At 40.5% G+C, this 12,228-nt stretch overlaps 1 protein-coding gene across 1 annotated transcript; it reads right to left on the bottom strand.

The window, feature by feature from the left end:
- Nucleotides 1-4,655: 4,655 nt before the first annotated feature.
- LOC138977209 (uncharacterized) lies at nt 4,656-8,300 on the bottom strand. Its single transcript, XM_070350114.1, has 2 exons — nt 8,276-8,300; nt 4,656-5,449 (listed from the first exon to the last, which is right to left on the bottom strand). Exons 1-2 carry the CDS (start codon nt 8,298-8,300, stop codon nt 4,656-4,658), a joined length of 819 nt encoding a protein of 272 aa, XP_070206215.1.
- Nucleotides 8,301-12,228: the final 3,928 nt, after the last annotated feature.

Genomic DNA, 12,228 nt, shown 5'->3' with positions numbered 1-12,228 from the left:
GAGGTTTGCTTGCGGCGTTTTTGTTTTGTTTTGCATCTCTTGATAGCGCTTTTTGATCACGTTATTTTTGCATGTAAACAAAATTTGAGGCGGAAATGTGGCGCTTGTGTTTTTAAACCTATTTCTTCGAAATGTTTACTAAGTAGTCTTTGGTTCGATTCGGACTGTGGGATTGCATTTCAGCTTGGTAGCTAAAAACTTTGTTTTCAAAGTTTTTTTGGGGTAAACTGTAATTGTGTTGTGCAAAGCTTGTTGTTCTAATCCTTCTGGGCTAAACTAGACGGCTCATTGTCAAGAAGCAAACTACGACATTTCCAAAGAATAATATCTGTATTTGTAAGAGACGGTTCCAGGTTATTTGACCTTGCACGTGATATGTTTTAGTTGCTTTTTCCAGAAATCTTAGGTTTCCATCGGCATCTGTGTGTGTGTGTATGTGTGTGTGTGTGTGTATGTGTGTGACGGTGTGTGTGTGTGTATGTCTATGTGTGTGTGTGTGTGTTTGTGAGTGAGTGTGTGTGTGTGTATGTGTGTGTAGGTGTGTGTGTGTGTGTGTGTGTGTGTGTGTGTGTGTGTGTGTGTGTGCGCGTGCGTTCATGTGTATGTAGGTGTGTTTGTATGTGTGTGTATGTGTGTGTAGGTGTGTTTGTATGTGTGTGTGTGTGTGTGTGTGTGTGTGTGTGTGTGTGTGTGTGTGTGTGTGTCTGATTTCTGATTTTCAAGAACTTTTCTTGCTTACTTGTTGCAGACACAAGGCCGACTGACCCGGCAACTGCTTCGAAGCTTTTAAGTCTTGTTAATAAATTGTAAAAGACAAATAAAAGTTGAAAAACACTCTGCCTAATTCTCAAGTTTGTGAATGAAAATTATATGCTGAACACACACAGCTACACAATCACTAACCAACCGATAATACAGTTAGGATCGAATCAAAGACATTTATCCCCCCAAAAATAGATAAAAAATGTGGGAATATCATACACAGGAACTCTCATGTAAAGTTTCAGGAAAATCGGTCCAGTAGTTTTCTCTGAATCGCTCTACACACACATACATACACACTTACACACAAACACACACACACACCCACACACACACACACAAATATACACATACACTGACACACACACATACACACACACACACACACACAAACCACCACCCTCGTTTCGATTCCCCCTCTATGTTAAAACATTTAGTCAAAACTTGACTAAATGTGAAAAGAGAGAAAAAAACAGAAAGCAAAAAAAACATACATTTAAAGGTTTAAAGAGAGAGAGAGCGAGAGAGAGAAACAGACAGACATACAGACAGACACAGAGTACACATACATGCAGTTAGTCTACTCTAATCACATATTTACACGGGTATTAACATTGAGAGAAAAAAAAGAGAAAAGCAGAAAGCAAACATAAACATATGAATGTTTCCTCCATTTTGAAGCATACGCTTTGCCATGACTATATCAACATTCTGTATTAAAAACTGCATCCATCGGGAGGAGGACGGGTACCTTGATTACTCAGGTATCCAGGATCCTGAATAAAATACGGCTCTGGAAACCAGGAGATCCAACACTTCTTATTCGAGTTGTCTTCGCCCGTGAAGTGGTTTAAGCTGATGCAAGAGGCGCAAGCTGACTTTCTTTCTTTCTTTCTTTATTTGGTGTTTAACGTCGTTTTCAACCATTCAAGGTTATAATTATCGCGACGGGGAAAGGAGGGAGATGGGATAGAGCCACTTGTCAATTGTTTCTTGTTCACAAAAGTACTAATCAAAAATTTGCTCCAGGGGCTTGCAACGTAGTACAATATATTACCTTACTGGGAGAATGCAAGTTTCCAGTACAAAGGACTTAATATTTCTTACATACTGCTTGACTAAAATCTTTACAAAAATTGACTATATTCTATACAAGAAACACTTAACAAGGGTAAAAGGAGAAACAGAATCCGTTAGTCGCCTCTCACGACATGCTGGAGAGCATCGAGTAAATTCTTCCCCCTAACCCGCGGGGGGTGCGCAAGCTGACGTCCCAGCCTTTCACACGGTGAGATCAACACTAAACAGGTTGGTTGGTTATGTAGAGGTTGCATGCCGAGTCTGAGTGAATATGAAAGATAATTGTCGAAGTAAGCGGATCATTAAAAATGCGAGCTTCAAAGTGTAGCTTCTCAACCCATGAACTATTGAGAATTCGGGCTTGTTGCTAGGTGGTCACATTTTGATTGCTAGGTGTTTACCAAAACATAAACACCCCCTCCAGTTTAAATATGGAAAGAAGCAGTGAGGGGAATAATGTTTTTTGTATCGCCCCTACAACCTATCAGGCCATCCGGGACCAATACAAGTTTGTTTATTTCTCATTTTACATGGTAGTCTACATTTTTGATTTTTTTCAATAATCTTATGGTTAGATTTCGCTAAAAAGTTATGTCAGATGATGAATGAACCATGGGGAAAAAAAGTTATAGAAAAAAAAATATATGTAAAAAAAGTTTTTATTTTTTCCAATGTTTTGTTTTCTGTTTTCTGAGACCATGTGCTTTGCCTAAAAATATCGACCAATCAAATTATTAGCGGCGCATGCACAAAGAGTCATTTACGGTCCAAAGATGTCTGCTATCTTGCGCCAGTTACGTAAAAAGCAAAATTGTGATCGATCAGGGCGGCATATGTCTGAATGTGTACATTTGGGGGACCAGAAACAACCCTGAGATGCAGCGAAGTTGGAATTAGGCGCCAAATTCAACCGGCAAGTGGCAAAAACACTATGATGCTCATTGAAAGTTACTGGGGACGATTTTAGATGCGTCGACGTCCTTAAGAGCCTTCCTCGCCCTCATGATCGCTTCCTTGTGGCGGTACGAGGTAAACTTAACAATTATGGGGCGGCTGTAGCTTTCGCTTCCTGTCGGTTTTTTCCCGACGCGGTGGCTGCGGTCTAATGCTGTAGGCGTCAAACAGACTTTTGAGAGGTTCCCTGAAATGCGTCAACTCGGCTAAGATTTAATATCTACGAATGACGAACACAGTACGTGAACAGAGCAAACACATTGCTTGAAACTGTTTTGTTGCATTATGAAGCCTTGTTTGCAGCCACTTAAAAGTCTTATACGACAAGAATGTATTGCATAATTGATAAAAGAACTTACCAGAGAACTTTCGTCGAGGAAGCGGCTGCTCACCGCTAGGAATTCTGGGTGGTTGAGCACTTTGAAAACTTCCGGTTTACATTATGTTCCAAATAAGGATATCCTACTACTATGCTGAAATACTACAATGAATTTTCAAACGGCTACCCTGGCTCCGTCCTTTCTGATCGGAGGGAGGTGTTGTTTTGAAAGTGTTAGTGACTAGACTCAGCATTTTAGCTGTAAAATGTCAATTTCTGTGAGATAATGTAGACGAGGACCTTTAAGACTAGTTTCGTATACGTCTATCTCATTAAACAGGTTCTAAAATGCCCATGTCTATTCAATTGTTTACCCCTTCATATCTGGTTAAAAACCTTGATCTCTTGTAAAAAAAAAAAATTTTTTAAAAAGGTTAAAACTCTTGTCCGGGCGGACATCCCGAAATAATACTTTCAGAGTTTCTGCGCTGTAGTGTTTGTCACGAATGTCTTGTATGTCCTCACACACTCAACAGCACCTGAATGACTCAACTGCCACACGTTCCAACCAACTTCAACTACGTTCAGATCCAAGGGGGTGTGGGAAACAACTCAAAAACAGAGCAGATTTCTTCTGACGCAGGAAAACAACTGGCAATTCCTGATTTTTGCTACAGATCAGCAGTTGAGGGAACTTGGAGGCTGCACAACCGTGTACATTGACGAGACTTTCAAGACCCTACCAACAGTTGTTAACTGTTCATTCCTATCATGCAGACCGAGTCATTGAAATGGTGAGTGTTATTGAATTTAGTGTATTATATTATATACATGTACGTACACTATAAAATAGTTCTGATTACTTTTCAACTTGTTCTATGATATAGTCCGTCCTGTTTACACGTTTTTGGAACAGTCACTTACTTTTAGCTTAATTCCATTTATTTATGTTTGAAAATTATGAAGTGTTGTGTCTCGTTATTATTGTTTGTTTGTTTTTGTTGTTGTAATGTACCTAATTCATGTAACCCTAGGTAATTGGTATTTTTTTAAATACATTTTGCCTTGCCTAGCCTTGCGGCGTGTTAACGTGAAGATTCAGCGGCTCACTAGAACATCATGGCTCCCCACGCTGTATATTACGAACTTTGAACAAGCCTTCGATCTGCTATTCACACAGAGTTCAAGCAAGGTGAATGAAGTAAGGATCTTTTGATTCCATTTATCTTTGGCCGCCTGGAAACGCGAACAAGAACGTCCCCCGGGGATGGTACGGGTCGTTACAGATTGTCTTAACCCTTTCAACAGGTGTAAATGTGTGACGTTGCTGTGACCAACGTGAAGACGACATAGAACTGCTTCTTCTCTTCCATTGAGGCAAGCTGTCGGACAGTTAAAGGTTGATTTTTTTAAGTGTGTTTTCTTGGCATCCGTCCCATTCACTTTGCAACAGGTGCTTGATGTATTGGATTTTGTGAGAACTATGAAATCCAAAATCTTAGTGCGTTTGTCTGTGATTGGCATTTCCAATGCTGCTTGGTCAGCTGCTTAGAGAATCCAAGGTGAGAGAGGTGCAGTACGTGGCACAGGGCTCAACACAGGAGGATCCGAAGTCTACATCCAAGGAGGACAGGCAGGCTCCGGCAGTGGCACAGGGTATAACACAGGAAGGCTCCGGCAGTGGCACAGGGTATAACACAGAAGGCTCCGGCAGTGGCACAAGGTAGAACACAGAAGGCTCTGGCAGTGGCACAGGGTATAACACAGAAGGCTCTGGCAGTGGCACAGGGTATAACACAGAAGGCTCTGGCAGTGGCACAGGGTATAACACAGAAGGCTCTGGCAGTGGCACAGGGTATAACACAGAAGGCTCTGGCAGTGGCACAGGGTATAACACAGAAGGCTCTGGCAGTGGCACAGGGTATAACACAGAAGGCTCTGGCAGTGGCACAGGGTATAACACAGAAGGCTCCAGCAGTGGCACAGGGTAGAACACAGGAGGCTCCGGCAGTGGCACAGGGTATAACACAGAAGGCTCTGGCAGTGGCACAGGGTATAACACAGAAGGCTCCGGCAGTGGCACAGGGTAGAACACAGAAGGCTCCGGCAGTGGCACAGGGTATAACACAGAAGGCTCCGGGAGTGGCACAGGGTAGAACACAGAAGGCTCCGGCAGTGGCACAGGGTATAACACAGAAGGCTCCGGCAGTGGCACAGGGTATAACACAGAAGGCTCCGGCAGTGGCACAGGGTACAACACAGAAGGCTCCGGCAGTGGCACAGGGTACAACACAGAAGGCTCCGGTAGACTACCTACTTGTGCACTCAGTTTTCCTTTCAAGATATATACATCTTCAAAAAGCCAACTTAGCAGCTGTGGCTATTTAAAGGCGGCTAGGCAATAGTATTCCTTTCGTGTAACACAGAATCACGTTCCCAAGCTGTAGGACGTGATCTAAACGGACAAACAATAGCAACTCAGCAACCGTGGCTATCTTAGGGCGTCCATGAAGGAAATATATTCTTTTTATGTTCTAAAGAATCATGATCCCAAGCAGAAAGGTGTGATTTTAATGAACCAGCTATTCCCACACAGCAAATTTGGCAATGTTAGGGTGTCCATGCAATGTATTTAATTCAAGCTACAAAAAATCATATTCGCAAGCAATATGGTGTGGTCTTAATGGGCCCAGAGGTTCCAGCAACTGTGGCTATTAAATGGCGGCCAGGAAATCTACTCCTTTTATGTTACAAAGATTCATATTCACAAACAGTAAGGTGTGATCTTAATGGACAAACAATTCCCAATCAGCAACTGTGGCTATTTTAGGGCGTCCATACAATCTATTCCTTTAATGTTACAAAGAATCATGGTCCCAAGCAGTAAGGTGTGATCTTAATGAACCAAAAAAGTTCACTTAGCAAACTGTTGTTATTTTAGGGCGTCCATGCAATGTATTCCTTTCAAGTTACAAACACTCATATTCGTAAGCAATATGGAGTGTTCTTAATGAGCCCCAAAATGTCGACTCAGGAACTGTGGCTATTGTAGGACGTCCAGGCAATCTGTTTCTTTTATGTTACAAAGAATCATATTTACAAGCAGTAAGGTGTGATCTTAATGGATCATATTACCAAGCTATAATGTGTGATCTTACTGTACCCCTAATTTCCATTCAGCCACTGTGGCTATTTTAAGGTGGCTAGACAATATATTCCTTCTACGTAGGCAATATATTTCTTTCAAGTTACAAAGAATCATATTCGCAAGCAATAAGGTGTGTTTTTACTGGGCCCAGAATTTCCACTCTGCAATGTTGGCTTTTGTAAGGAGGCAGGCAATATATTCCTTCTATGTGCGCAATATATTCCTTGTATGTTATAAAGAATCATGTCCCACGCATTAACCTTCGCCGTAGGTCGTGAGTACTTTAGTAACAGTCCGGACTTTAATTGCGAATATCTCGAAAACTAGGTGGAATTCTATAATGAGCTTTTGGAAATGCCTCAAACATCTAAAAATCTATTATCTCCTAAACCCGCATTAAAATTGATTGACAGGTAATTAAATAAACAAAGGTCAAACATCGACTATCTTCGCAGCACGTCGTGAGTACTTATGTAACCATATTTCTAACAGTGTAATGTGACTTTCTGGTTCTCTTTCTGAGAAGAGTTCTGATCTATTTCAAGATGGCTCAAGGAACAAGCAGCGAACTCGAGCGGGAGTTTGAGAACCGCGGGTAATTTTTTCTTCTACATCCTTTTTATATTTAGTCAAGTTTTGACTAAATATTTTAACATCGAGGGGGAATCGAAACGAGGGTCGTGGTGTATGTGCGTCTGTCTGTCTGTCTGTGTGTGTGTGTAGAGCGATTCAGACTAAACTACTAGACCGATCTTTATGAAATTTGACATGAGAGTTCCTGGGTATGAAATCCCCGAACGTTTTTTTCATTTTTTTGATAAATGTCTTTGATGACGTCATATCCGGCTTTTCGTGAAAGTTGAGGCGGCACTGTCACGCCCATATTTTTCAACCAAATTGGTTCAAAGTTTGGTCAAGTAATCTTCGACGAAGCCCGGGGTTCGGTATTGCATTTCAGCTTGGTGGCTTAAAAATGAATTAATGACTTTGGTCATTAAAAATCGGAAAATTGTAAAAAAAAAATAAAAATTTATAAAACGATCCAAATTTACGTTTATCTTATTCTCCATCATTTGCTGATTCCAAAAACATATAAATATGTTATATTCGGATTAAAAACAAGCTCTGAAAATTAAATATATAAAAATTATGATCAAAATTAAATTGTCCAAATCAATTTAAAAACACTTTCATCTTATTCCTTGTCGGTTCCTGATTCCAAAAACATATAGATATGATATGTTTGGATTAAAAACACGCTCAGAAAGTTAAAACAAAGAGAGGTACAAAAAAGCGTGCTATCCTTCTTAGCGCAACTACTACCCCGCTCTTCTTGTCAATTTCACTGCCTTTGCCATGAGCGGTGGCCTGACGATGCTACGAGTAAAATGGCATTGCGTTCAGTTTCATTCTGTGAGTTCGACAGCTACTTGACTAAATATTGTATTTTCGCCTTACGCGACTTGTTTGTTTTTTTTGTATCGTGTGTGTGTGTGTGTGTGTGTGTGCGTGTGTGTGTGTGTGTGTGTGTGTGTGTGTGTGTGTGTGTGTGTGTGTGTGTGTGTGTGTGTGTGTGTGTGTGTGTGTGTGTGTGTCTACGTTTGTGTGAGTTGTGGTTGTGCCTTGTTTTTGTTTTGTTTACCCGTGCATGTTTTTCCTTCTTTGAGAAGTATGGTTACATAAGTACTCACGACGTGCTGCAAAGAATGTTTTTAGTGACCTACGGCGAAGGTTAAGGTGGGATTTTAATGGACTAACAATATACACTCAGCAATTGTGGCCGTGGATATTGTAGGGTATTCAGGCAATCTATTCTATTTATGTTACACAGAATCATATTCCCAAGCACTATGGTGTGATCTTACTGGGCCCAAAATGTCCACTCAGGAACTGTGGCTATTGTAGGACGTCCAGGCAATCTGTTCCTTTTATGTTACAAAGAATCATACTCACAAGCAGTTAAGGTGTGATCTAAATGGATCATATTCCCAAGCAAAAATGTGTGATCTTACTGGACCCAGAGGCTCCACTCAACATCTTTGGCTATTGTAAGGAGGCCAGGTAATTTCTCTTTTCTATGAAGGCAATATTAACAGTTATTGTGTTTTCAGCGTAGCAATAGGGCCCGATATTTAGACGAGACAAGTATATAATGCCGACGAGTCGAAGACGAGTCGCATTATACTTGTTCGAGTCTAAATATCGGACCCTATTGCTACGATGAAAACACAATAGCGTTTATATAGCTATTCTGACATTAAATTCTGTGTTAAAATCATGTTTTTGGCAGCAACAAGTACCAGAATGGTCCATGTCGTTGATTGCAGACGACGGTTCCCTTTCCGCATGAAGCCACGGAAATAACCGAACATTGAAAAACCCACGGACATGTATTACGGAGAAAACTCGAGATAACCGGATGTTTAGCATTACGTCAATATGCTAGGAATCATATGACGTCATGACGTATCATGCTTGCCTACGTATATTGTATGTTCGAAAGACTGACTCAGGGGCGGACGAGGGGGGGGGGGGGGGGATTCTGGGGTTTCCGGAACCCCCCCCCCCCCCAGCCCAAAAATAAAAATATTTTTGTGTGTTTTTTTGGGTTGAGTTTTAATTTTTGGGGTATTAATCAGTGACAAAATCTGCTGCCTGAAACTGGTAATGATCATCCTCAGAATGCACCAGATTGCACCATTTTGCATCCTTTTTTTCAAAATTTTCCGGGGGGGCATGCCCCCGGACCCCCCTAGCAAGCTCGGCTCTTCGCGCCTTCACACCCATATCTTCACAATATACTTTTGGAAACCCCCCCCCCCCATAAAATCAACTGATTGGCCCCTGTGACTTATGTTGGGAATTCGCGTGGTGAAGACTGCGGTAAATCTGTAGATGATAAGAGAACAAGGATTGTTTCAGAAGAAACGACTAAATGTTTCAGACCGGTAACTTCATTTCAACATTGCACTATACAATGGACGTTCTATGTGACAGGAGAGTTTGCTGATTTTGTGTTAAACATTGGAGAGATCGTCTGCTAGAATCAGAGATAGGTCGCTTCAGATTGCAGCTTCTGGAAATTTGCAAGGTTTGTTGCCTGTTAAAGAAATGGATTTTACACGTAATGTATGTCATGTACAGTAAGCAACAACAAAAACACACACAAAGCAAATGGCATCGTATGTCGACTTGTCACAGAAACAAACCTGGTGAGGTATGTGTGTACTTTATACACGTGGAAGAAACCGGAACCATGCGTCTTTGTTATTGACAATATGCTTTTGGATATTGAGAAAAATGGCCGACTTCCGTTGCATTATGCTTTGATGATCGGAAGAGTCCATCCAATCACAGCCCCCGAATTCCCCCACGTGTTCATCAGAATAGCTATATATTCCTTTTAAGTTATGAAGAATCATTTTCCCATGCAGTAAGGTGTGGTCTTTAAGTGACCAACAATATACACTCAGCAACTGTGGCTATGGTAGGGCGTCCATGGAATGTATTCCATTCAAGTTACAAACAATCATATTCCCAAACAGAAGGTGTGATATTAATGGACCAACAATATCCACTCAGCAACTTTGGCTATCTACTATGATGTGGCCATGCAGGCACTCCTTTAATGTAGACAATATATCATATATTTGTTATAAAGAATCATAATTCCAAACAGAAGGTGTGATCTTAATGGACCAACAATATCCACTCAGCAATTGTGGCTATTTCAATGTGGCCAGGCAATATATTCATGTTAGATCAGTTAATTTAACTGCCATTAGGCTTTTATGTAGATAACCGCAGTATGTTGAGTGTCTCCATGGCCATGCAAAAATAAATTCTTTGACAAATGCTCGCTCATTACGGAGGGCACCTAGGATGTACTCAAGCGATGAGTGTTTAAACGAAAGGGTGTTTGTACTGTGTGTAAAAGCATGACAGTGTCTGTGACCAAAAACTGATGGTTTACGTGAAGCTGAGTGTACCTTTAAGTCGTTCCTTGTTTTTGTATATATGGTGGTGGTGTTCTTTTCATACCTGCGACAACGTTGATGCTTGCATCCTGGGCAGAAGTGTCACTTGTCTCTAGAACTTAGAAGAACTATACTGTAGTTTTCAACACAGCCAAGCAGCCCCTGTGACTCAAGTAGATGTCATCATGATGCCTGTAGTGTCACGCTCTGAGTGTGATGATCGAAGCCAGTGAGATGTACGTAGCACAGGTGAGTGTCACAAACTATCAGCCACAGAATGAACTGAAATAATGACACAAAATCGTGGTCAGTACTACTGGCTACCAAATAGCTGGTACATATCTTGCATCTCTCCACACTTTACCTCCTGCTTCAACTAACAACATAAAGACAAGTAGGAAAGCCTTCCTTTCGTAATCAGTTGTGCCTTTGAAAGTACATTACTTGTATCACCAAAAATACTACTGAAAGTATTTGCAAGTCCTTCACCATAGTTTTACTGCACCGACTGCCAAATCTACATTTACTCGGTGGGTAATACACATACAAATTGCCTTGCAGAAATTACCCAAAACACAACAAAATATTTTGATGAATTTCACAATAATGTTGAAGTGAAATAGCTACTATCAGTTGAATTCTGAAAACTGCTTTTTCAGAAATGACAAATTAGCTATACGCCTGAGGAGCGAGTGTTTCAGTACTTGTGAATTCGCAAGCAAGAGTGTCTACTTAATTGGCGGCATCGAGTGTATGCGCATCCCTGACCTCCCTCCTAATATTTCTTTTATTTTTGTTTTTAAATTAATTTGGTCTGTACGTAACGTTGCCTAACGTTTGAAGAGTGCAGCACAATGTTTTTGGAAATATCCCGATTTTGTCCAAACCTCAAATCTTTCCTCACCTTTCACTTAATGCGATGTCGATCATTTCCAGTTTAGGTGTCTTGTTCCCAGACCCAGAGAACAATAGGTCAGTTGGGCCTAAAATGAAAATATGTATGGATCAAAATATATGGCTACAAATGTTTTGTCAGAACATCTCTTACATGTCAAGACTATATAACGGTCGATCGGCTGATCAATGTGTCAAATCAAAAATTTACTGAAGAAACTTGTTTAAACCAAATCAAAAACGTATACGTAATGATCGATTACTGAGTCTTGCTGAGAACTGCTTCCATAAGGCTATAAAAGTATAATTCTGGAATATACCATGGATTTTGTATCCGAGATATAAGAAAGTTGTCTACGTTTATACCGCCTCTAACATACCGACCACACCCTACACACGTGTGCCAATCAGGCAAACTTCAAGAGGAAACAAGTCAATAGAAACACACCGAATTTTGCCGAATTTTGACACATTTCCAAAAAATATCATTAAATATCTGATGCACTTACATTAAATTGGTTTGCTTTTGTGAAATATTTGATTCTTAAATGTTTCTAATTAACATAACATGTACGAGGGTAAATTTAACACATAATCCAAATATTTTCAAAGAAATTGGTATATTATTGGATTTCGGGAAAAGTTTTGCTCTTTGAGACACCAACACACTTTTGGGTGGGGTTGGAAACACACTTCCAGGTAGAAAACGGTTCATGGGAAACAACTCATCCTTTCTGGCCTATTTAGCAAACTGGCAGTGGAAACGATTGCCTCCCTTTACCGTCTCTGGTGTCTGTGAATTTTTTTTAATACATTTTTCTTCCTACCGCCAGTATATTGGTGCTATGTCGTGAAAAAGTTCTTCTTTTTCCTTGCTTCTGAAAACATGACCAAATAATGCACACTTTCGCAGCTCACTCCGTCAGATCATGTCACTCAATTAAACTTTACCGTTGATAAAAATGACTGCAAAGGCCAAAAAAAAGTTGTATGTTTCTGGTAACATGGCTACAAAAATAGGGTATAGGAATAGGTAGGGATTTTTTTTTTGTTTGTTTTTTTGTCAGGGTAGAAAATAACTATACAGTGACGGA

Source organism: Littorina saxatilis, linkage group LG9, assembly GCF_037325665.1.
Source record: "Littorina saxatilis isolate snail1 linkage group LG9, US_GU_Lsax_2.0, whole genome shotgun sequence".
NCBI lineage: Eukaryota > Metazoa > Mollusca > Gastropoda > Littorinimorpha > Littorinidae > Littorina > Littorina saxatilis.
This window is presented reverse-complemented; position numbering and strand designations above follow the sequence as displayed.

Excerpts from the sequence above, each read along its gene's own strand:
- LOC138977209 (XM_070350114.1), bottom strand. The coding sequence starts at position 8,300 with ATGTTGAGTGGAGCCTCTGGGTCCA. Across the intron at positions 5,450-8,275 it reads GAGTGGAGCCTCTGGGTCCA|GAAAACTGAGTGCACAAGTA; the intron begins GTAAGATCACAC and ends ATATCTTGAAAG.